The sequence below is a fragment of the Lithobates pipiens genome, unplaced genomic scaffold (assembly GCF_037356315.1).
Source record: "Lithobates pipiens isolate NorthernLeopardFrog02 unplaced genomic scaffold, aLitPip1_a1.2 Scaffold_1, whole genome shotgun sequence".
NCBI classification, from domain to species: Eukaryota; Metazoa; Chordata; class Amphibia; order Anura; family Ranidae; genus Lithobates; species Lithobates pipiens.
In genome coordinates this window covers 225,569,605-225,592,002 of record NW_027507685.1, presented here as the reverse complement: position 1 = coordinate 225,592,002, position 22,398 = coordinate 225,569,605, and the positions used below count along the sequence as shown (strand labels likewise).

The 22,398-nt window shown below is 41.7% G+C and overlaps 1 protein-coding gene across 1 annotated transcript in view; it reads left to right on the top strand.

Annotated features, from left to right (window-relative positions):
• The window catches only part of NOTCH4 (notch receptor 4), a 127,680-nt gene that overhangs the window by 18,285 nt on the left and 86,997 nt on the right, over positions 1-22,398 (top strand). Inside the window, exons 2-5 of the mRNA XM_077483835.1 lie at positions 9,541-9,622; positions 12,170-12,306; positions 15,883-16,230; positions 20,139-20,261. Of these exons, the coding sequence (XP_077339961.1) occupies positions 9,541-9,622; positions 12,170-12,306; positions 15,883-16,230; positions 20,139-20,261 (690 nt within the window). The remainder of the gene's footprint in view (positions 1-9,540; positions 9,623-12,169; positions 12,307-15,882; positions 16,231-20,138; positions 20,262-22,398) is intronic.

Genomic DNA, 22,398 nt, shown 5'->3' with positions numbered 1-22,398 from the left:
AGGTTGTAGGGGCGGAAGTTCAGCTGCGCTTTTACCACCCCCCTGCAACTATTCCCTTTAGCTGCTGAGCAGCAAGCAGAGGTGTACACATGTTACAGTCATGATGCTTTGCTTCACAGCCATGGCAGAAATGTAATGCCCCTGACGCTACTCCCCCCGATACAGCTCCTCCTCACCACCTGTCAAGTGCCCTCTGAAGATTGATCTGAACAGGAATCACTCTTCAGAGAGCACTGCAAGTGTGAACAAGCCCTTACTCTGCCCACTTCCTCTACACAAATATGTGTGTTATATAAAGAGGAAATCACATGCACAGCTATAATTATTTTTGACACTTGTAAACGTTTATCTTAACCGCTTGCCAACCGCCGCACACAGATGTACTTCGGCAGATAGGCAGGCAAATGGGTGTACCTGTACGTCCCTTTGAATTTGCCACCTATCGGGCGAGTGCACACCATGGGAGCGTGCCTGCGGATCCCGAGAGCTCGATGTTCGCCAGTGGCCATGATTGCGGTGTAGAGCGGCAGAACGGGGAGATGTAAACAAGGCATTTCCCTGTTCTGCCTTGTGACATGACAGCTATCCTCTGCTCCCTGCTACCAGTTAGAATCACTCCCTAGGACACACTTAACCCCTTGATCGCCCCCTAGTGTTTAACCCCTTCCCTGCCAGTGTCATTTACACAGTAATCAATGCATTTTTATAGCACTGATCGCTGTATAAATGACAGCGGTCCTAAAATAGCATCATATGTGTCCAATGTGTCCACCATAATGTCACACTCTCGATAAAAAATCTCAGATCGCTCACCATTACTAATAAAAAAAATAATAATAATTTAAAATGCCATAAATCTATCTCCTATTTTGCAGATGCAATAACTTTTGCGCAAACCACTCTATATACGCTTATTTTTATTTTTTATTTATTTTTTTTACCAAAAATCTGTAGAAGAATACATATCAGCCTAAACTGAGAAAGAAATTCATTTTTTTTAAATATATTTTTTAGGGATATTTATTATAGCAAAAGCAAAAAATATTGTTTTTTTTTTCAAAATCATCACTTTTTTTGTTTATAGCACAAAAATAAAAACCACAGAGGTGATCAAATGCCACCAAAAGAAAGCTCTATTTGTGGGGAAAAAAAAGGACGTCAATTTTGTTTAGGTACAACGTCGCACGAGCAATTGTCAGCTAAAGCGACGCAATGCCGAAACGCAAAAAATGGCTCTGGACAGGAAAGGGGTAAAATCTTCCGGGGCTGAAGTGGTTAAAATCCGTGGTCATTTCATTATTTTGCAAAATAATAATTGCTGTGCAGGTATTTTTTTCAGAACTTTTACTGGGAGAGTTTACTATACTGAGTCTGGTTTGGAAACCAGTAACTTTCTCTATATATTATATTTTAGGCAGGCATTATAGTGTGCTAGGCTTTCCATGGAAGTGCTAGATTTCTGTTTATTGTGTTCCCACACACAGCAGGAAAACAACAGGAAGATTGTGACATCTCCACCCCTTTACATTCCTGTGCTATAATGTCTGGTGAGAGGCTTCCACTTCTACATGCATCGCCCCACATGCATGTATTGGATCTATACCTTAAATGCAACCAAAAATCCCTCAGACTTGCTTTAAAAGATAAATCCACTTTTTGGAAAAAAAATTATTGACATATTTATTTGCAACATAAAAAAGTGTATTTATTATGCTTTTTTTCTTGCATATAATCCTGCAAAGCATTGTAACCATGGTCAGTGGATGGCGTGTAAGCAGGGCTCCGATATATCGCCAGCAACAAAAATGCTGGCCAAGGGCCACTCCCACCGTCCTCCAGCTCAGAAATGAGATAGGGCACACACACCTGTAACATGGAGAAACTCCATCATCTTCAGTTACTCATTTTCCAGGCCCGTGGCCCACAGGAATGCCCACACGTTCAGCCTCTTACCAGTTTTACTGTAGCAGAAGCATTATGAACAATTCTTGGCCAACCTTTCCCCTTCCTCCCTTTTTGTCCCGACATCAATAATTCTACACGGTGCAAATCCGACATTAACATAGGATGGCTGCCCAACTTTTTTGATTGTTCTCACTGTAGGTGGGTTCTCTAGTGGAGCTTGTTCCAGGCCTACCTTGAAGGGTTCACTTCCGAAGACTACAAGGTTATATGGCAGAATACTAGGGGTAGCCTTTTCTCATTGCTCTCTGGGCTCTTCCAGCTCTAGATTGTAAAGGACTAAACATTCAGCCTTTTAACAGCTTTGTGAATATGTATAAGGTGACAAGTGATGGCGCCAAAAAATTGTAAATCGTAATGAGTGAAGCTGCCCCTTTTGAAGTGGGTAAAACCACTCCAAAAGAATAAGTGTAAAAAAAATGAAAATAACAACCTGATCATTCTCAATATATGACAGATTTGAAAAACAACCCGTGATAATAAAAGTTCATCAGCAATCAATGCAAAAGAAATTCCTCAATATGCTTTTATGTTTGACCATTGCCATGGAAACACATTGTGTCTTAGAGTTTTCGCTTCTATATATGCTGCTGGTTAAAAGAAACCTAATGTTGTTACAAGGCGTATTTATTTCAAAGTTTTGGTGAGTTTGTATTTCTCATGCATGATTTGTGGTGGGTATATTTGTCCCTGTACTTTTCTTTGGATCACGATGAATGGACTTTTCTGTGAAGATATATTGAGGAATTTCTTTTGGATCACCATATATATATTTTATTGATTGCTGATGAACTTTTATTATCGCGGGTTGTTTTTTTTAAATTTGTCATATGTTGAGTGATCAAGTTGTTTTATAATTGTCACATGAGTTAGCGCCACATCTTTTTCATATTTTTTACACTTTCTAATGGCTTTAGTGTAGCAGAAGCATATTGAACAAGTTCTTGGATAACACATCCTTCCCTTTCCCATTTTGTCCCGGCATCAATAATTCCGCACAGTGCAAGTCAAACATTAACGAAGAATGGGCGCCCAACTCTTCCATTGTTCTCACTGTAGGTCCTCATAGGGCCAGTGGAACCTGTTCCGGGCTTACCCCAAAGAGTTCACTTCCTAGGTTTACAAGCTTATATAGCAGTATACTAGGCATAGCCTTTCCCCACTGCTCTCTGGGCTCTTCCAGCTCTAGAGGTATAAAGGACTAAACATTCAACCTTTTAATGGCTTTACTGTGGCAGGAGCATATTAAGCAGCTCTTGGTCAACACATCCTTCCCTTTCCCATTTTGTCCCGACATCAATAATTTCGTACAGTGCAAGTCCAACGTTAACAAAGAATGGCCACCCAACTCTGTAAGTCCTTATATGTGTGTTTTCCAATAAAGCCTGTACCAGGCATCCCCTGAAGGGTTCACTTCCAAAGGCTACAAGCTTATATGGCAGTATACTAGGGGTAGAATTTTCCTATTGCTTTATGAGCTTTTCTGGCTCTAGATAATAAACGACCAAATTAGCCCCACCCAGGAGAGGGGTCTTCCTAAAAGGGGTACTAAGCCCTGTTTACAGGCAAGTTCATTGCCAAGCTCCTGCAAACTCCAGTTTATTGTCTGTTCTGGGATTTCAGTTAGAGAGCTGGAGGAAGTGTCAACGAACAAATGCTTCGCTGACCACCACAATTGTATTCTGTTGAGAACTACAAGTCCATCTGCCACAGCGAAAGATAGTTAATTTATTCACAGATCAGGTGGAGCCCCACACAGCTGCAAAAAATCGAAAAGTGACAGCGGGAGAAGAACCTCGACACACTGTCATGGGAAGGGTGGAGGTGTTTTGGGGGTGGAGGGGTTCCACGAGGCACCATGTTACATGTTACACACTAAATATTGCATAAAATGGGGAGTTAGCCTTTAAACACATCATGCGTGGAGCATTTTCTTTTTTACTTTTGTTAAAAACTGAATTTTTTTTATATACAAAATCACTTAATACCCCTCAGACAATAAAATATTTTCTGAAAAGAAAGGCCCCCATATAGTAACATTATGGCAGTTGCAAGTTCTTCTGTCGCAACTGTTTATCAAATCTACATTTTCAGGAAAAAATACACTAAAATTAACTGAAGTGCACTCAGACATAATATAATACAATATATATATATAATATAAAAGATGGGGTTGCGGTGAGTAAATAGATACAGGCCTGTGAAATGGTGAAAAACTATGGTACCCAAAACTGTCAATAAACAAATCTTTAAAAGCCTTTACAGGTTATTAATTTAGAGTTAATCATGAATGATATCCCTAGAATTATTGCTCTCACTCCGATGTTCATGGCGATTCTGCATATGTGTGGAGCAATTACTGTTTACATACATATGCATGCCCTATATGTGCTTTTGCATTTGTGTGTGTGCATTTTTTTTATTAGAATTTTAAATTTTTTTAACCTGTTTTAATTAGATTTTTGTTTCATTTAACTTTATTATTGACATACCTCCTCTTCCTCTGCTTTCCTCTTGCCGTTCCTTGACTATGAAAGTCTAGACCAGCTGCAGCTATAAACCAGCCATCTCCTTCATAGCTGTTGTTAGATGGGCGCCGGCAGAAAGGGAGGAGGACAGGTTGGACCTCATAACTAGGATTAGGAAGCACCTAACAACATGGGACAAAGTACTATATGAACTTTGTCTCATAGGGAACAGAACTTTAAAAAAATATGGCAGATCTTCTCTAAAGATATTCTGTCTCTCCTGGGTCTTTTTGCCTTTGCAACCAGGGTTATTCCAGTTTCTTGAGTTTATTCCCTCAAGCTAGCCACAGCTACTAGGGGTCCTCAAATCCCTTATTCTTCTTAGTGCTGGGTTGTTAAGAATGATTTGCAGGTTTAAGATGAAATTCTGTTACGTTTTAATGGTTGTTCAGTTTGCTATGAGGATTTGATTTAAAATCTGGAGCCTATTTACCAATGCATCTGGGGCTTTTTGGTTTTGAAGCTCAGTGGTCGGGTAATCAGATGGTGTGTCTCTTGGACATTACTAGTGATTTTTGCCATTCACCGCTCTTGGGATTTTCTTGTGGTTATAGTTGGTTGTTTTTTGGGGTCATCTTGTTAAGAATTAAAAAAAATACTTTGCAAATAAATAATAAGGATAATTATTTTGCTGTAACTTGTTAGCATCCAAATCTAAGTTGCAGGCTAAATTGGTCAGATTTGGGTTCAGTCCAATGCAAAGCATGAAGCATATCTGTCTCAAAGGCTAAACATGTTTCCAGTATCTCCGAGTCCAATGACATTGTGGATTATTTGTCTCATTTGCACAAATAGCCTCTGAAAGCAAATGTCAAAGGTTCCCCATGTCTAGGCTTCCTTTGGTACTGATTGCATTTCAATTCAAAAACCCAGTTCCTCCTAGAACCGGAGATTTCCATCCCTGGTCCAGGTTGTATAATTTTTGTTCATCTTTTAGTTAAGGTTTCTGTATTGATCATCTTGCATTGCTTTAACCTATCTTACCTCCTTAGCTTCATAGGTTTATCATCTTTGTATCAAGTTTCAAAAAGGTATTAGGTGTACAAGGCCTACGGTTGTTGTTAGGCAGTAAGCATCCTATTTCTTGGGATATTATGCTAAGGCTAGGCTAGAGTGTACTCTGTCTGATAGGGGCTTTTCCAAAAAGAGGGGCTTTTAGGGTTGGTGAGATAACAAAATTGAATAAGTCTATTTTGGTTTAGTCTGATATTTTATGTCAATTACTCCGTGTAGATTTTTCTAAGACCAAAAACTGACCAGCTAGGCAAAGGTGTTTGGGTTACATTACATATTTATTTTCTAGTTTGCCCTGTTGATAATCTTTCCTTCCTAGTATTTTAATGTTATTGCAGCTACTGAAGCCAGTTCCCTTGGTTTTCTAATTATCAATAATCTAAGTTTATTTAGGTTTGCATAATGGCTGTTTTTAAGTCTTATGGATGGGTTAAGAGGTCTTAGATAAATGTATGTTCATTTATTTGTCTAATCCAGGGTTTCTCAACCAAGGTTCCTCCAGAGGATGCTAGGGGTTCCTTGAGCAATGTGCAATTTCTGCCTCTCAGATAAGTTACCACTGACACCATTGATCTTCTCAGTTTTCTGTAAGGGGGTAATTCTTACCAATAATCACAAGTGTAAGGAGCATTCTTCCCACTAATCAGGGGCTGACTGGCAACTGTACAACCCAGAGGCCCATTGTGTAGCTACTTGCCCCCCCCCCCTCTCCCTCTTCCCTGTATCCTCCTGACCCCTAGGCTGAACCTTGGCTCCAGGTACTCTCTGCTCAAAGGGTGGATGAGACTGGACAGCGCCTGTTGCATTGATTCCAGAACTGGCTGGCAGGGGGTGCCTGGGGGCTTCAAAGGGGAGCCAGGGTGTCTCAGTTAAGGCTGGCCAGGGGAGGAGAGCCTCCAGTGGGGCATGGAGCTGAATTCTGCTTGGACAAGGCGTACACCATCCAGCCTTGCCTTGCACCTGCAGCCTTTTTACAGGGAATCCGAGCAGCCAGGGGGGCAATTGCCTCCTGGCCCAGTCTGCCCTGGTACTAATGTTTCATGTGTTGTAGATACAGTCATTTTTATCAGGGGGCCCCTGAGACCAGAAAGTTATTTGAAGGGATCCTCTGTGTTGAAACGGTTGAGTAAGGCTGGTCTAATCTGTGGTTTATCCTGAATGCTCTGACCAATAATACAGGGGACAAGATTAGGACCTTGGAGTTCCTGTACGAAATAAAGTGTGATTTGTCTTTTTTCAAATCATTACCCCCCACACCTGTACATGATTAGGAAGCATCTATGATGTCTTGGTATTTGGATTTTGCTTCTGCTCTCTGATCCAAAGGGGTTTGCTGAGGGCTTCTAGAGATCTGACTTGTTTCACCTGTTAGACATAGACTTAATTCAGGTCTGAAGAATGTAACTGAATGGGAATTGGTGTAGGGAGGGACTAAACATTTTGGCTCCATAGCTGCTGTAGCTGACAGGGTTAGCTATCCAGACTAGTGCTAAATGGACAAGATGATGTATTTAGTCACCTGTGGCTGGTTTATTATTTGGCCTTTCCCTTTAAGTCTACACTGAGTTACATTTATGGTGAATGTACTGAAGGTTAATACATTTCTGTTATTTTGGTCTCACCCCTTAAAAAAAACACAACAGCCTTTAGATCACTAAACCTATTTCTTGTTACTTCATTTATTTTTGCTCTTATTGAATATTATTGCCTTCTTATGTTCTTTTTTTTTTACCACCCCATGCTTTGTGTGCATATCCAGAGTCATAGTCCATGTAAAGATTAAAATACCCAGCACAACCTAGCTATGAAGGTTCAAGTAATCTGTATAATTTTGTAAGGGCTCGTTCACACATCCTTTGCTCTTTGAAGAGTGATCCGTGTTCGGATTACTCTTCAGAGAATTTAACCCCTTGATCAGTACACTAGCGTGTCGCAGCCACGTACATTGCACATAGTTGCAGGAACTGTGCAAAGAGGCTTCGCTCACATGAATGAGGGTATACATTTCGGCCACCAGAACACAGCTAAGCATCGTACCTGCAGCATGTGTGCACCCACGCCCACTGCCTCTGCAGCTAAAGAGCGTAGCAGTTGGGGGCGGTAAAAGTGCAGCTCAACCAGGGGGTTTTACTACTGCACTACCTCACGTGTTAACAAGCCCTAGGTTTGTTGTACTGAGTTGTACTGATCACTTTCTACTTTATATAATATCAGACATAGAAGAATGATTGGAATGTTCTACTCTGTGCTGTACACAGACAAATCCAGCACACTACACGCTGCATCCTCTTGTAGTGTAGTTGTTCTTTAATTAAAACTTCCCGTTTTGGCTGTTGGAAAAGGAAGAAAACACAGATGGTAAATGTCTTGGACAAAACTAAGACAATGACAATGAGGGTGGAACACTGCAACCAAACTCATTTCAGCATCTGTTTAGTGCAAACCCGTACGTCAAGACCAGCAGACTGTGGCACTGCAAAGCCATGTGTACTAACGGTAGCGCTAACCCCATAGAAACCGCTGGATTTTGCTTCCCACTTTGCCTGCACAGCCAGGATTTTCTCTCCACATGGCCTGGCTCCTGAGATTTTATGGGCCAATTCTCCCCCTTTTGGACCATCCTTAACCAGGGATTGGTGGAACTCCCATAAAAATTGAGGCTTCTATCTCTATCCCTCCACCCACTAAGGTCTGGGACTTTCTAGAAGCTTCCAGAAACCAGTGGGAGGTGACAAAGGCTCAGCCCACAAAGCCTGCTAGATGAACTGTACATGACCCCAAATAATCCTGGCTCCACTGACTACAGTGGAGCCTAACTAAATTTACCTAACCTATGTACACAAGGGGGTGCTACATAATGTAGCGCAGACCGCTGACAGGTCCCGCTAATTGGCCCCAGGTTATCTTCCCATTTAGATGCACACCCAGCCAGATACACAACCATTCGGGCAGTCTCACTAATCAATGACCAGGCAAGGGGTGTCTTTTTATGCTTTAGTACTTATTGTACTTGGGATGTAGGAAAGCTTTGGAATACTCCAAATTTAGTGTACAAAATTACCAGAGGGCACTGCCTACTCTCTTCAGAGTGATCTCTCTCTTGGCAAATGCTAGGAACATATGCAATCCTAAGACTCCAAGCAAGGGCATGTCCCAATTCAGCAACACTGAAGCAGTCGCTCAAGGTTGAAACAGCAGACCATCACAATTATCCACTCACTGAGCTGGGACCATGATAATTCCAGAAAATAGCCCCACCCCCAGCTCCCACTAAGCTAGGACCTCGATGAACTCCTGTGATCTTCAGCTATACTTGCCCAGAAAGGCAGGAGACCCTCAGGCTGGGATCTTCTCCTCCTGGACAAGAACCCTACTGCTCCAGGCCCTTAACTATTTATGCCCTCCTCAGCCATCTACTGGGCACCCCCCACCACCAGGAATTGGCTTGCAACGCATAAATATTCGGGCCACGGGTCTGCCTCTTCTAACCCACTACATTCTAACATTCACTACAAGGCAGGAAAAGGTAATTGAGCCTGCAGCCAGTGAGACCCAAAACAGCAAAAAATAATCACGCACCTTTACAACCTCTAAATTTACCTGAGTTTTTCTAGCAACCTATTCTGGGGGGGGGGGCTACACTAATTTAGGGCTTATTTACTTCTTTTGCATTGAAGTAACATGTGCATTACTACAATGCACATTACATGCGTTGCATTGCCATTCATTTGGAACAGCCCCTTAATGCACTAAGGTGGCGCACATGTATTGAGGTGTGTCATATAGCACAGCAATAGACCATAGTGCAATGTGTTACAAATTTTGTGGCACAGACCATTTTCACAATATTTTGATGCTCTTGGGGTATAATGGGCTGCTTCAACACAACCCAGGCGATACAAAATGTACTGTAAATGGGGTCTTCTTGCTCGTTTACATATGTTATTTATTTTTATAATGTGTTGAGAACATTTTACCTTAACAGTTTGTTTTACAATTATTTTCTGTTTCATACTAATTCTCTCTCTGTCCTCAGCTTTATACTGTGAAAGTTCCCAGGATCCGTGCCTTAATGGAGGAACATGCGTCAAGCTCCCAAACGGTACTCACCTTTGCAGGTAAAGTTGTCTTTTTTTCAAACTTTGCAAATGAAAGAACTTTCAAGGAAATGAGAGAATCAGTGCTCTTCATCAGAAGGGTTAGGCGGCAATTTTTTTAGTCAGGGTTTTTTTTTACCCAAGGAAATAGGTGCAGGTACTCCCCCTTTCGAATCACCCCTTGTCTCTGCCTCCTACCCACCTTCGAGCACTGTCCTTTGGATCCAACCCCTACCTACCTCCCAGTATCACCCCTTTTAAAGGAGAAGTCCAGCCTGAGATTTTTAGGCTGGGCTTCTCCTCTGGGTCACATGAGTGCAATTTGTTTTGCACTCCTGTGACCCGTTTTCAGCGGAGAGCGGACTGAAGTCCGCTCTCTGCTGATGTCGCTGCCATTAGTCGAGGCCCCGTGTCATCCCGACTTCAGAAGTTTGGATCCGCCAGCTGCCTTAACTGATGGCAGTCTCGGTGAGTTGCTGAGACGGCTGCTCCCCGCCCCTCCACAGCTCAGTGCTCCAATCAGCTTGGAGGAACAGAGCAGGAGAGATGCTGACTGACAGTCAGCAGCTCTCAAATCGGGGAGGTGAGAGAACCGAGCCATCGGCAATGTTCGGTGGCTCGGTTCTCAGTGCAGAGACGCTGGGGGACAGCGACAGCATTGATCTGATGCTGCATCCACCTAGGTAAGTATAACCAAATAACCAAATTTGTATGGAATTTGATCTTGCTTTGTGCACTGGTGCACCTATCTGCCAGTGCTGCTCTCACTACCTCTTCACACAGACACAGAGGCAGCAGCAGAAATCAATCAAATCCTGCAAGGAGGGAGGGAGCAAAGGGGCCTAGACAGGCCATGAGTGTCAATAGATACACATAGCCGGCTCAGGAGTGAGCCCTCAGCTGTGTCCCATAGGAAGCAGCTTCCTATCGTGGCACACCATGAAGAGGAGCCTAAATCTCTGGCAGGGACCCCAGAAGAGGAGGTTCATAGAGCAGGTAAGTATAACATGTTTATTATGTTTTTTAAATAGAAGAATTTACCATCGCTGTAAATGTAAACACAAAGTCAGATGGTTCTTTTTGTGACAGCTACTAGGGCTGCTGTATCTACACCGCAACTTCTGGCTTCAATTTCAGAGGGTAAAATTGCCATTTATTGGGAGGGGTAGGGAGGGGCAGAAGGATTGGATGTGCTACACACATCCTGTTCTTTGATTTACTTTTTTTGGATGGTGTGTAGCACGCCAAGTGTCCTCAATGGGTTGAGGAAAAATATAGTGAGTTTTGGTCCATTTTAACTTGTTCCCACTGGCATGACATATTTTTATGGCAGCACGGTAGACAGGCCTTAAGTTCAGGTTGCATTATATATGCATCCATGGGGCTCCTCTTTGTGCTGAGAGTGTACTCGCTGCATGATCCCAGCACACAAACTGAGCTATCACTGACAGCTCCCAGTCATCTCCAGTGGGACAGACTTCCGAACACTTTGGTAGCCACTGTAATATCCAATCACTATGGTCATAAGATTAGGACATTTTCCCTTGCCTCTTGATATTAAATCAGAAGTTCAGGTAAAAACAGAAAAAAAGTTCCGCTTTTTCTAATTTTTTTTTATGACCAAAGATCCTCTTTAAGATCCACCTAAAAGACAGCAAGGGGCTAATATATATTTGATTTAAAATGTACTTAAAAAGTATATATTTTTTATCATTATTTTTATAATTTGTACAAAATCCTTAGCTGTCAACATAACATTTACAAGAGAAGTACAGCCAAAGCTTGTTTGGCTGCACTTCTCCTATGGATCACAGGAGTGCAGTTCATTCTGAAGCCTGAAGGCTGAAGCCCGCTGTTGGCTGACTTTACAGAGCCGATTCAGGCTGGGGTAAGATCGCGACAATATGGTTGGGATTCACCCACAACCATGGACTGCCACCTGGCTCAGCCTCTCAGTGAGTCACTGAGAGCCAAAGTCAGCCAATCCTGCCCCCTCCACTGCCCAGAGCTCCAGTGAGCACGTGGGGAGAGGGGGGGGGGGGAGCAGAGAGCCGGTGACAGTCACCAGCTTTCTACTCTCAGAGCTTTGAGAACTGAGTGATCAGCAGTTTTTGATCAATCGGTTCTCAGCCTTAGAGCTGGCAGGGGACAGACGCAGCATCCACCTAGGTAAGTATGATTCTTCAAAAAAATGTAAAAAAGCTGAACTTCTCTTTTAATACAAGTGGTTCTATTCTTCAGTGTTTTCAGTGCCTGCTGGACTGTCCAGTAAGAAAGCCCAGCACTAGCTCTCTACATGTTGAGTGTTCCCACAGACTTAAGATCTAGAGGGCACCACTTCTACTCGGAGTAGTCAAGTTTCTCAGTTTTGTGTGTAATCTTAGATCCAGCTATTGGCAGCATGACAAAAAAGCAATAACTTTGAATGTTAGCCTGCTAAACTTGCATTTGCCAACATCTAGTGTATATATAAAATATGTGCATGAAAGAATTCTTATTTACTTATTTATAAAACATTTGCACTATGCTTGTATTATGTATAGTTAGAATTTTTGTTCTGTCTCTTAGCTGCTTTAGTGGTTTCCAGGGTGACCGTTGTCAGTTTTTAGACCCTCCATGTTCACCGTATCTTTGCCACAATGGAGGCACATGTAAACGATTGTCATCCTCAGAGTACCGCTGTACATGTGGCCCTGGATGGACAGGTGAGACGTTTCAGTATAAGACAAAAGCTGTTAAATCTTACTGTGTGCTCATGGCACAGACTAAAATGGTTACTTTATTTATAATGCCGTTTATGTACTTTTATAGCACTGTATAGAGGACAGAGAACCATTCACACAAGTCCCTGTTTCAGTATAGTGTAGCCGCATTGCCCTAAACAGGGGCTACTATGTCAAGTTCCACCCCCAGCTTCTTACTAGCAGCAGCACAAGGTCAAAGGGGTGCACTGAGTTGTAAGTGGGGGTCGGAGACACTTGACATCTGATGTAAGGAGAGGTGGGGTGGTCTGCACATTTAGTCTTACAGCAGATAGAACCAGCCCTTTAAGGGGAACTATAATGCTGATGCAGCCTGCAATGAAATTGAGTTTGACACCCCTGTTCTAACCCAACTACAATTCTAAAACAAGCTGGTAGGTTCATGGGTGTCTGGGCTAGCCCCGGATTGTGTTTGAGTTAGGTAAGGACTTTGTTGGTAAAATCCATTGTGACAGTGACAGATTTAAATGGTTTTCTGTACTATGTTGAATCATTGAGGAACCTTGTTATAATTACCGTAATTATCTGTAGCGTATTACGTAACCTAGTTGTACTAGTAGTCATTCATGCTCATTTTATAAGCATTAAAGGCCACACCCAACTTTCCTGTAATATTAAGGAGCTGAGTCATGGTATCCTCATGATTTACTGGATACTGGAGTATGAATATTGTTCTAGATTCCTGTAAGATCACAATAGCGACTTATGATTTGTTCCTGCAGAGATTGTCCGTCCTTACTTCCCATTTGTGTCCTTCCTCTTTTGCCTTCAAGGAACATTTATTTAGATCAATGCATTACTTAGGTAATGACTTAAAAATTCTTTGTCTGGATTCATAAATATTTAAATATTTCCTCATGTATTGTTGAAAGGTGTTTTGTGTGTTCCGTGAATGTCCCCTCCTCTCCCTTTGAGTAATAGACATCTCGGTTCCTTAAAATGAACCTAACTTTGCCCATGCCAAATATTAACATGCTGACACTTGGGTCCTATAATAATGGCATCTTAAAATTTGGGTTCTTAGAACAGCACATTCATATACTATATAATTAAAAGTGGGCCATTGCTTTCTATCTCTTTTAGATTATTACACAGTTTAAAGCCAATTTTTGGTAACTTTAAAAAGAAAATCAAATGTAATAGAATATTATAATTGAAAGAAATGCGGTACTGCAAAGGTTATACAAAAAAGTGATTTAATAACATGGGCGCTATCTTCACAACCTTTAAATTATGGGCTTAAAGCTATTGTTTTCCACCTATGACAAGCACCCCCTTCCTAAAAGCTTCTGCGGGTCTTCTTTTCTTTTGTTAAAACCCATGCATACCTTTTACATGCAGTTGTCTACCCAATCCAGTAATGTTATGGGAGCTTCCTCTGCTTCCTCGGCAGTGACCAAGGAGGAAGCTGGGGACAGTGCTGGAGCAGGGAGAGGGCAAACAGACCTTGATTTTTTTTTTCCACTAGGAGATGAATTGAGAAATAATTAAAAATAATATATAAGGAGTTCTAAAGTGTATCCAAAGCCATTAGAGTATGGTATGGTTGAAAACCCTAATGGTTGTTTAGTTGTTGTTTTTTGGTCATATGTGTCCCATTTGGGTGGGGACCAAGGAGCATGGAGAGGACAAATATAACTTTGATTTATATATTTTTTTAAACAGGAGGAGAATTGAAAAATATATTTTTTTAATTGCACAAGGAGTTCTTATTTAAAGTGTATCTAAAGCCATTCATTTTGGATAGAGTGGTAGGGCATAGTTGTGCCCAGAAGCCATTTGTTTTCAATAGAGTAGGGTATGGTTGAAACCCCTGATGGTTGTTTATTCATTTTATTTTTTGCCACATATCCCATTTGGGAGATTATATTCACTTCCTAGAAGTGATAGGGAATCACTTCAAAATGAAGGAATTAGACAGTTGAAACAAGGATGTCGCCCTTGGGACTTTGAATGAGGTGTGCATAATTGGCCGATAAAATTGACAAATGTAAATGCAGTAAAGTATTTATTACAGAAATACACACATAATAAAGTAACATACAAAAGGAAAAGCCGATATAATATTGCACATAGTTAAAGATTGAATTATATTTAAAGTACATGAGTATACATAACATCTATAACACCTTACGCATTTCACGAGATGTGGCTCGCTCTTCAGGGGTGGATGCATGTGGGATGAATCTGGAAATTAATCATCAAAAAGTAATGTAACATGAAAAAATGATGGATAAATGGTAAGAGGGGCCTCACAGAAAAAGGAAAGACCCCATACTCGCCAATCGGCAAGGCCTAGGTGCCTGTGTTCACCAAGGATGGCAGCAATATATGCTTGGGAAGGTAGCTGAGGAAGAGAAGCCAACCAAAAAACCCAGACCAACAAACAATGGGAAGGCAGACATGACATGGGCAGAAATGAGTGACCTTGGAGATCCTAAATAATCCGTTCAGGTGTCAGATAAAATGTAATGTGATATGTATAAAATCAAACATTGCTAAATTAGCAAAATAGTAACAGAGTATATGATAGAATGCATGAATGCATGTATAAACCAACCTGTTGCGATGGTAATACGGATAAGGCCAAGGAAAAATGTATGCAATACTACAGATATGTGCAAAGGGTTGTCAGTAAATGCAATACCGGAAAGGAAAAAGAGAAACGTTAAAAAACTATAAGAATCATAGAAAACACGAGCAAGCATAGAGAAGTGGATAACCTGTGTAGGATCAATGGCTTAAAGAAGCTAAATGAGCTGTCCCATGTGAAGTAAAACAGTGAAATAAAAAAATATATATTTGAAAAATAAATAAATATAAAAAATGCCAGCCATGGGTGCTCTCCCATTGATATCCCTGCAGGGGCTCCAGCGGGCTCCGCCCCCAACGCCATGTATGAGGTGGCAGGACATGCCCATACACATTGACACTGCTGACGTAAACGTCATGTGATGGGTGTGGAAACATGGTGCTGATGTGTCGGTGGCCCTGCCCATTCCATGAGGCAGGGGGAACAGCAGGAGGTATGAATAACCTCCCTTGGTGCACATCGCAGCTCCCCACACAAACAGGCCACTGCCGCCAGCCATGGGGGACAGAAAAAGGTCAAGGCATAAACGAGGAAGAAAGTGGCCTATGTGTATGAATATGCTGGACTAAAACGTAGTATAAGATGTATACCTATCTGGCTGAGGGTGCCAGCAGACCAGGTTGGGCTAGACAGTTGACACCAGCTGACCCCATTGGAAGATTTAACGTATCTTCTTGTTTTGGTGGCAACTCAAATGTTTGATTTTCCCTGACTTTCAGTCATGCTGAGAGTGGTCTCCAGGGTAAACAGAGACTGTGAACCTCCCCAGCAGAGACACAGACAACAATAAGAGCCTGGCAGGTGTTCTAAACTCTCACCACCTTATCCATGTTCTGTTTTAGACACACTGTAATAACAGGCTATCACACCAGAAAGATTTTATATTGCAGAAGAGAAGTGTTAATCATTTTTGTCTTGTCACTCAGGCAAACACTGCGAATTAATTGACCACTGTACTACCAACCGATGCATGAATAAGGGCAAATGTGTCAACAAGGATTTGAGCCCCCGTGGGGGGTTTGAGTGCCAGTGCCAGCGTGGCTACAGTGGAGAGGCATGTGAGAAGGATGTGGATGAATGCCAGGAAGCTGGTGTATGCAAGAACGGTGGGACTTGTAGGAACACCATTGGATCCTTCTTGTGTGTGTGCCCAAATATGTACGATGGCAGCAACTGTGAGATGAGAAAAGGACATTGCTCTATAAACAGCTGCCTCAATGCAGGGACGTGCCATGATAAAAGCAACAACCTATACCAGTGTGCATGCCCACCAGGTAAGTTTATCTCCTACACTTATGAGTATCCTTCCACCTGACCACAGCCCAAAAAATAAATAAATAAAAAAGTTTTATTCAAATTTATAACTTGCATTAAAATTACGTTTACCGTTTTAATTGCTTATGTGATTTCAAGTTGTGTTCAGTTTTTATTTTTTATTTTTTATTCTAGTGATATGAAGCTCAAGAAAAAAACAGCTAAATACTGTATATAGCTAAGATACTTACGATATAGATATACTATATTAGTCAAAACTGTTGGTAAACAATACAATCTGCCCACACCTGTGATATCAACACTGCGCTTCTGGATAAACAAAATTGTGATACCTAAAGCTGCCACTTAAAATGAACAAATATGTGAATAGTATTTAATCCTCTATTAAACAAAAAACAAAAATAGTGAAATAAATAGTGGCGCTGAAACTAATAGACTAAAAATAAAGACATTGGGATGATCTATCTCAATGACGAGAAAATATTGATAGTGTTAATAATATTCATATCACCTTATAATAAGTGAAACAACACTAATAACAAACTTAATAGTTTATAAATATAATTAGTGCTCTTATAAAATTTCTATCACCCTGTGACAGGTGAACAAAAAAAAATGACCAAAAACTTCTTTTTGGTGAGCATGAATTGTGTATAAAAAGTAAATACATAGACATTGTGGGAGTGGGGACACAGGGAGTGCGTACGCGCAGGGCATTCAACTCCGGCCGTAGTGGGAGCGTGGAGTGAATAAAAGGACTGATTGCCGTGCCGTACAGCCAATCCCATGATTAAGTCTGTGTGACGAAACATGTCGGGGCGTGGCTGTACGGCAATCATCAACGTGTGACGTGATACGCTGTGACGTGATACGCTGCACCAGGAAGTGGAAGCTCGGGGCTGAGGAGTGGGTGAGAGTGTCATCAGCTTCCGCACACCTTGGGTCCACCACGACCGCAATACATCGCTTTAATATTGCATGAAATTCCTTGCTGTGACAGTATTTTTTGCTTGCTGTGAATTTGATTCATGTAAGTGTAATGGTGGAAGATTACTCAATATTTTTCATTAAATAGATTTTACGTTATCACACTATTTGAGCACGTTTTTATCATTTACATGTGGAAAGATCATATATATGTGGAGAGAGCCTTGGGGTACACGGCTGGAGTTCGGTGATTATCGTTTACCCTCTGTTGTGTGGGTTAAGGCGAGTGTAGCCAAACACGAGAGTGTGAGGCAAATTAAGCTGGTGGGTGTCTTTCTTGAGGGGAGTGAAATCACTGGCACAGAGGTGTGGTGGATGAATAGAAGAATAGGACATTGGAATCACATCACGTCATTGGATTTGTTTTGTTCTTTATGGTTTATGGACTTTTTATACACCATTCATGCTCACCAAAAATACGTTTTTGGTCATTTATTTTTTGTTGACTTGTCACAGGGTGATAGAAATTTTATAAGATCACCAATTATTGTTTATAAACTATTACATTTGTTATTAGTGTTGTTAAAGAGGAAGTAAACTCTTTAAAAAAAAAAAGAAAAAAAAAGACAACCTGCAAGACAAAAGCATAATGAGCTAGTATGCATAGCAAATTGTATACAATATTGTATGTAGCACTAACCCCCGAAGGAGCTGCTGGTTAGATTTGGGCTTACCGTTACCTTCTGTTTTACTCGCTTCACGTCTAGGGGTTCCCCATGGTAGATGGCCCAGTAACTCGAGAGACCGACATCAGATCCACTTGAATGGATTTTATTTGCAAAAACGTAGACAATGAAAAGTCTCTTAACTTGGGATCAGAGGGTTGGAAAGGAAGTTCAGGTACTCTTAGTATCAAAGTCAAAATGTTGAAGAACTTGCTTACTTTGACTGCATCCAGAGAATAGCCAATCGCAACTGGACGTTCACTCAGGTTGGACAGTCCTTCTCTCACAAGGCCTAGCAGCCAACATGGTGCTTACTCAGAAACAAGTCACAGACGTTGTTGTAGAACAGACAAGAAAATGTCTCTGCCACAGACGTTGTTGTAGAACACGTAGGGAAACTAAACTTGAAGAACACTCGTAGGATACCTGGATCTTTCAGCCAGCTTGGCGGTATCCACGAGACTGAATTCTCTTGGGTGTACCAGCCCTTCCAGGCTCTTGCTAAGAAACCAACCCATACGTGGTCTTTTTCTGAAGAGTCCTCCCCTGGAATGCTTGAAGTCACTGGGTCTCTCCCAAACCAGAGACAGCACCCACACCTCAGAATCCTCCTTTAGTTTCCTTTCCTCTGGCTAGCAAGACATCAAGTCGGGTGGATCCGCACCCCAGGCCATAGCCTTCCTGCGGGCTGGTCAGGAGCACCAGGACCATGGAGTCAGTACATCATTCTGGACCGGAGCCCCGTACCACGTGACGTCCGCATTTTAAATACCCTCTCCCAGAAAGCACAGCAAGAGCAACACTCCCACTGGGCGGGCTCCGAGAGAGCGTAACTTAAGCACCTACCAGACCATAGTTCCATGCCTGCCATAAGAGACAGTGCCCCCTGTGGCCAGGCTGAACATCTCACAGTCCAGTCAGACTGATGCTGAAATCCAAATTTAGACAATTGTACCCAAACCAAACTGCAGTTCAGGCATAACTTTAACTTTGAAAAACGTATAGCGCGTGCTCTTCAGGAGATGCCGCTACATGTACAATATAAAAAAATTTAAAAAAACAAAATGAAACTAAAAGTAATGGTGAAAAAACTCTTAGCCCTTGTACACACGGTTGGAGATTCCGACGGAATGTGTCCTATCGGACCGTTTTGTTGGATATTCCAACTGTGTGTGGTCTGCATCGGACTGTTTCCATCGGAATATCCGACGGACCAAGTTTTCCAACTTGACGGTATAATTTTCCGACAAAATGCTCCTATCCGACATACTCCAATCATGTGTAGCCTACTCCGACGGACAAAGTGCCATGCATGCTCAGATCAAATTCCTAGACCAAAGCTATTGGCTACTAGCGTGAACGTAGTCCTGTCGTAACTAAATAATGTCATCACGTTATGTACAATCGGATTTTCCGACAATTTAGTCCGACCATGTGTATGCAACATCACTTCTGGACCTCTTCCGGAATTAATCCGTTGGAATTACTCTGACGGATTTGGTTGCGGAATCTCTGACCATGTGTACAAGGGCTTAGAAAGAAAACTAAAGTAGTCACCAAAAAAATTGTCAAAATCAGTGACAAATGTGTATAAATTAAACAGTGTAATCACTGAATAGTACAAAACAGTGCATTAATAAAATCACGTGCTGTCAGGTGAACAAAATCCATAAAGTGCAATTAATACTCCACACAAATAATGATATAAAACAGTGAATTAATCAGTTCCCAAACTAATACATGAAACAAAGTCCATAAAGTGCAAATGCTGCTCCAAACAGGTTTCCGTCTGATTTTAGCGGATCGGACCGAATCAGATGTCAGCAAACATGTGACCGCTGACATTCGTCACCCAATAGACTAGCATGGAGAGCCCGTCAAAACTGACAGGCGGACCTGAACGGTCCGACAGTGTGAAAGGGGCCTAGACTTGATGCAGTGTGATCATCATGGTGACAGGAGCTCAAGCTTTTCATCTGTATGCCCAGAAGTGCCCCATGTCTTTTAGAAACACAGAAACATATTTGAATATGTAGTCCCCAAAACGCGCAATTTAAGTATTCCTTTTCTACCTCAGAGTTTCCATCTGCTCCATAAGGAACTGGACTATTAAGTTTAGGGATATGTGTGAGACTTCTATAGGGCTTTATCAATGAAAGATCTTTATAGGGAGGTGAAGGTAGCTTTTAGTAAAGGATTGTTAGCCACTAAGAAGGCTATGTGTCATTATGATAATGATATTTGTTGTACTTTAGGCTATACTGGATCTGATTGTGGGGAGGACATTGATGACTGTATAAACCACAAATGTCAAAATGGAGGAATTTGCATTGACGGACTTGAAAAATACACATGTAAATGCCCCCCAGGATTGGAAGGTGAGCCCAGAACCCCAGCACTTCTATTTGTCTTTATGTACCCCCTATCTTAAATCTTTTGTGCACCTTTCTGTTTCCTTGTCTGATTAGTGGGGTAGCAGAGGTCTATCAACTTGTAATATGTATTATCAGTTAACCTTCTGCATACACCTTTAACCTGGATAACATTCTTTTAGCATGAGCTTGAGGCAGGTTCTTTAGCGCTAACAACATGGTGCATTGTATATTGTATATGTGAAGGTTCTGCTTAATCCAGATCATGGTATAGCTAGTAGTAGCTGGTCACATTTAACTGAATCTGTAATGATGACAGCAGAAGTCCAGTTGAATGTAACTAACCACTGCTAGCTTGGTGCACTGTAGCTATGCTATATAGCCAAAAGTGTGCAAGCTTGTTGGACATCCCATTCCAAAACTGTGGAGATGTTTCTCCTTTTCCATCTCTGACAGCCTTCATTCTTTTGGGAAGGCTTTCCACCGTTTTGATGTGTCTATGTAGTAATTTGTGCTTATTCAGCATAAAAAGAGCATTTGTTAAGTCAGGAACTGATGTTCTGTGAGAAGACCTGGTTCGTAATCAGTGTAATGCCCTGTGCACACGATCTGAATTTCGGTCAGCAAAAGGATGATGAGAGCTTTTCATCAGAAAATGCAACCGCATGTAGGCTCCATCAGAATTTAGCTGTCCGAATTTCCGCCAGCAAAAAATAGCATGTTCTCAATTTTCCTGACGGAAAAACTTTCTATCGGAAATTCCGATCGTGTGTATGCAATTCCAACACGCAAAAACTCATGCATGCTGAGATTCAACTACAAGGTGGAAGCTATTGGCTACTGGCTATTGAACTTCCTTTTTCTAGTCCCCTCGTATGTGTTGTACGTCACCATGTTCTTGGCGGTCCGAATTTGGTGTGACTGTGTGTATGCAAGACAGCTTGAGCGAAATCCCATTGGAATTCCGTTGGGAAAACCATCAGAACTTTTTCAGACGAGAATTCCGATCGCGTGTACGCGGCATTAGAGTTCCATTTAAGAGGGTTCATTAGGGTTTGAGGTCAGGGCTCTATGTAGGCCACTCAAGTTCCACTTCACCAAACTCATCAAACCATGTCTTTATGGAGGTGGGTTTGTACACAGGGGGATCATCATGTTGGAACAGAAAAGGGCCTACCCCGAACTGTTATCTCGAAGTTGGTAGCATACAATCATCTAAACCAGCCTTTCTCAAACAAGGTGCCATGGTGGGGGAGGAGTTCTGCCCGAGGCTGGACCTTTTCCACCCCCCCCCCCCCCCACAGTGCAGCAGTGAAAACAAACTATTCTCCTGTGTAGACTAGGCAGGGCCGGCCCTTCCATGGGTCCTGCTGGGTTCATTGGACAGAGGCAGAACTTTGAGAGGAGCAGCAAGTTGACACCCAGCATTGAGCAGGAACAACCATCAATGTATCAAAAAACACAGAGTGGTGCTGTGGATACATAGAGAGATAAGAATGTGCCACGTCCTATTGTATCATCGAAAAAAAAGGAATTTTTTAAAGGGACTTATGGACTTTTTAGGCACCATAAACAAAACAATAAGTAGAAAACTTTATTGTTAAAAAAACAATGTATCATATTTGACACCAATAACTTAAAAAGATATTTCACAATAATGCTCGTAGTCATTATATAACAATCAAAGTCAATTACTGCTACTCTAAACTGATCATTTCCAAAAAGATTCTGAAAGAGTATGACACAACAGTGTACATTTACATCACTATCAACATCAAAATAAGCAGTATTTGCGGTTAGAAGTACATTTTTTGACAAGAACACTCAACATGTTTCGCGTGGTTTAACACGCTTCTTCTGGAGTTGGTATTATTGTGACTAGTCAAAAACAATAAGGAAAACAAAATTAAATATTAACAGGGTATATATGGTCATAGATTAATAAAGGAAAGATATAAAACATGTGAGCATGCGGTGTCCAGAACACTTAGGTGTGCCAAGGGCCTGAGAACCAACAAAGAGGACACGGAGCAACAGGTCACCATGGGGGCGTGTATAACAAAATGTGAAATGTGCTCTTATAATGAAAATTACTATCCGGGACTTACTAGAGCAGCTGCTTTGGAGAAGGAAAGTTTCATTC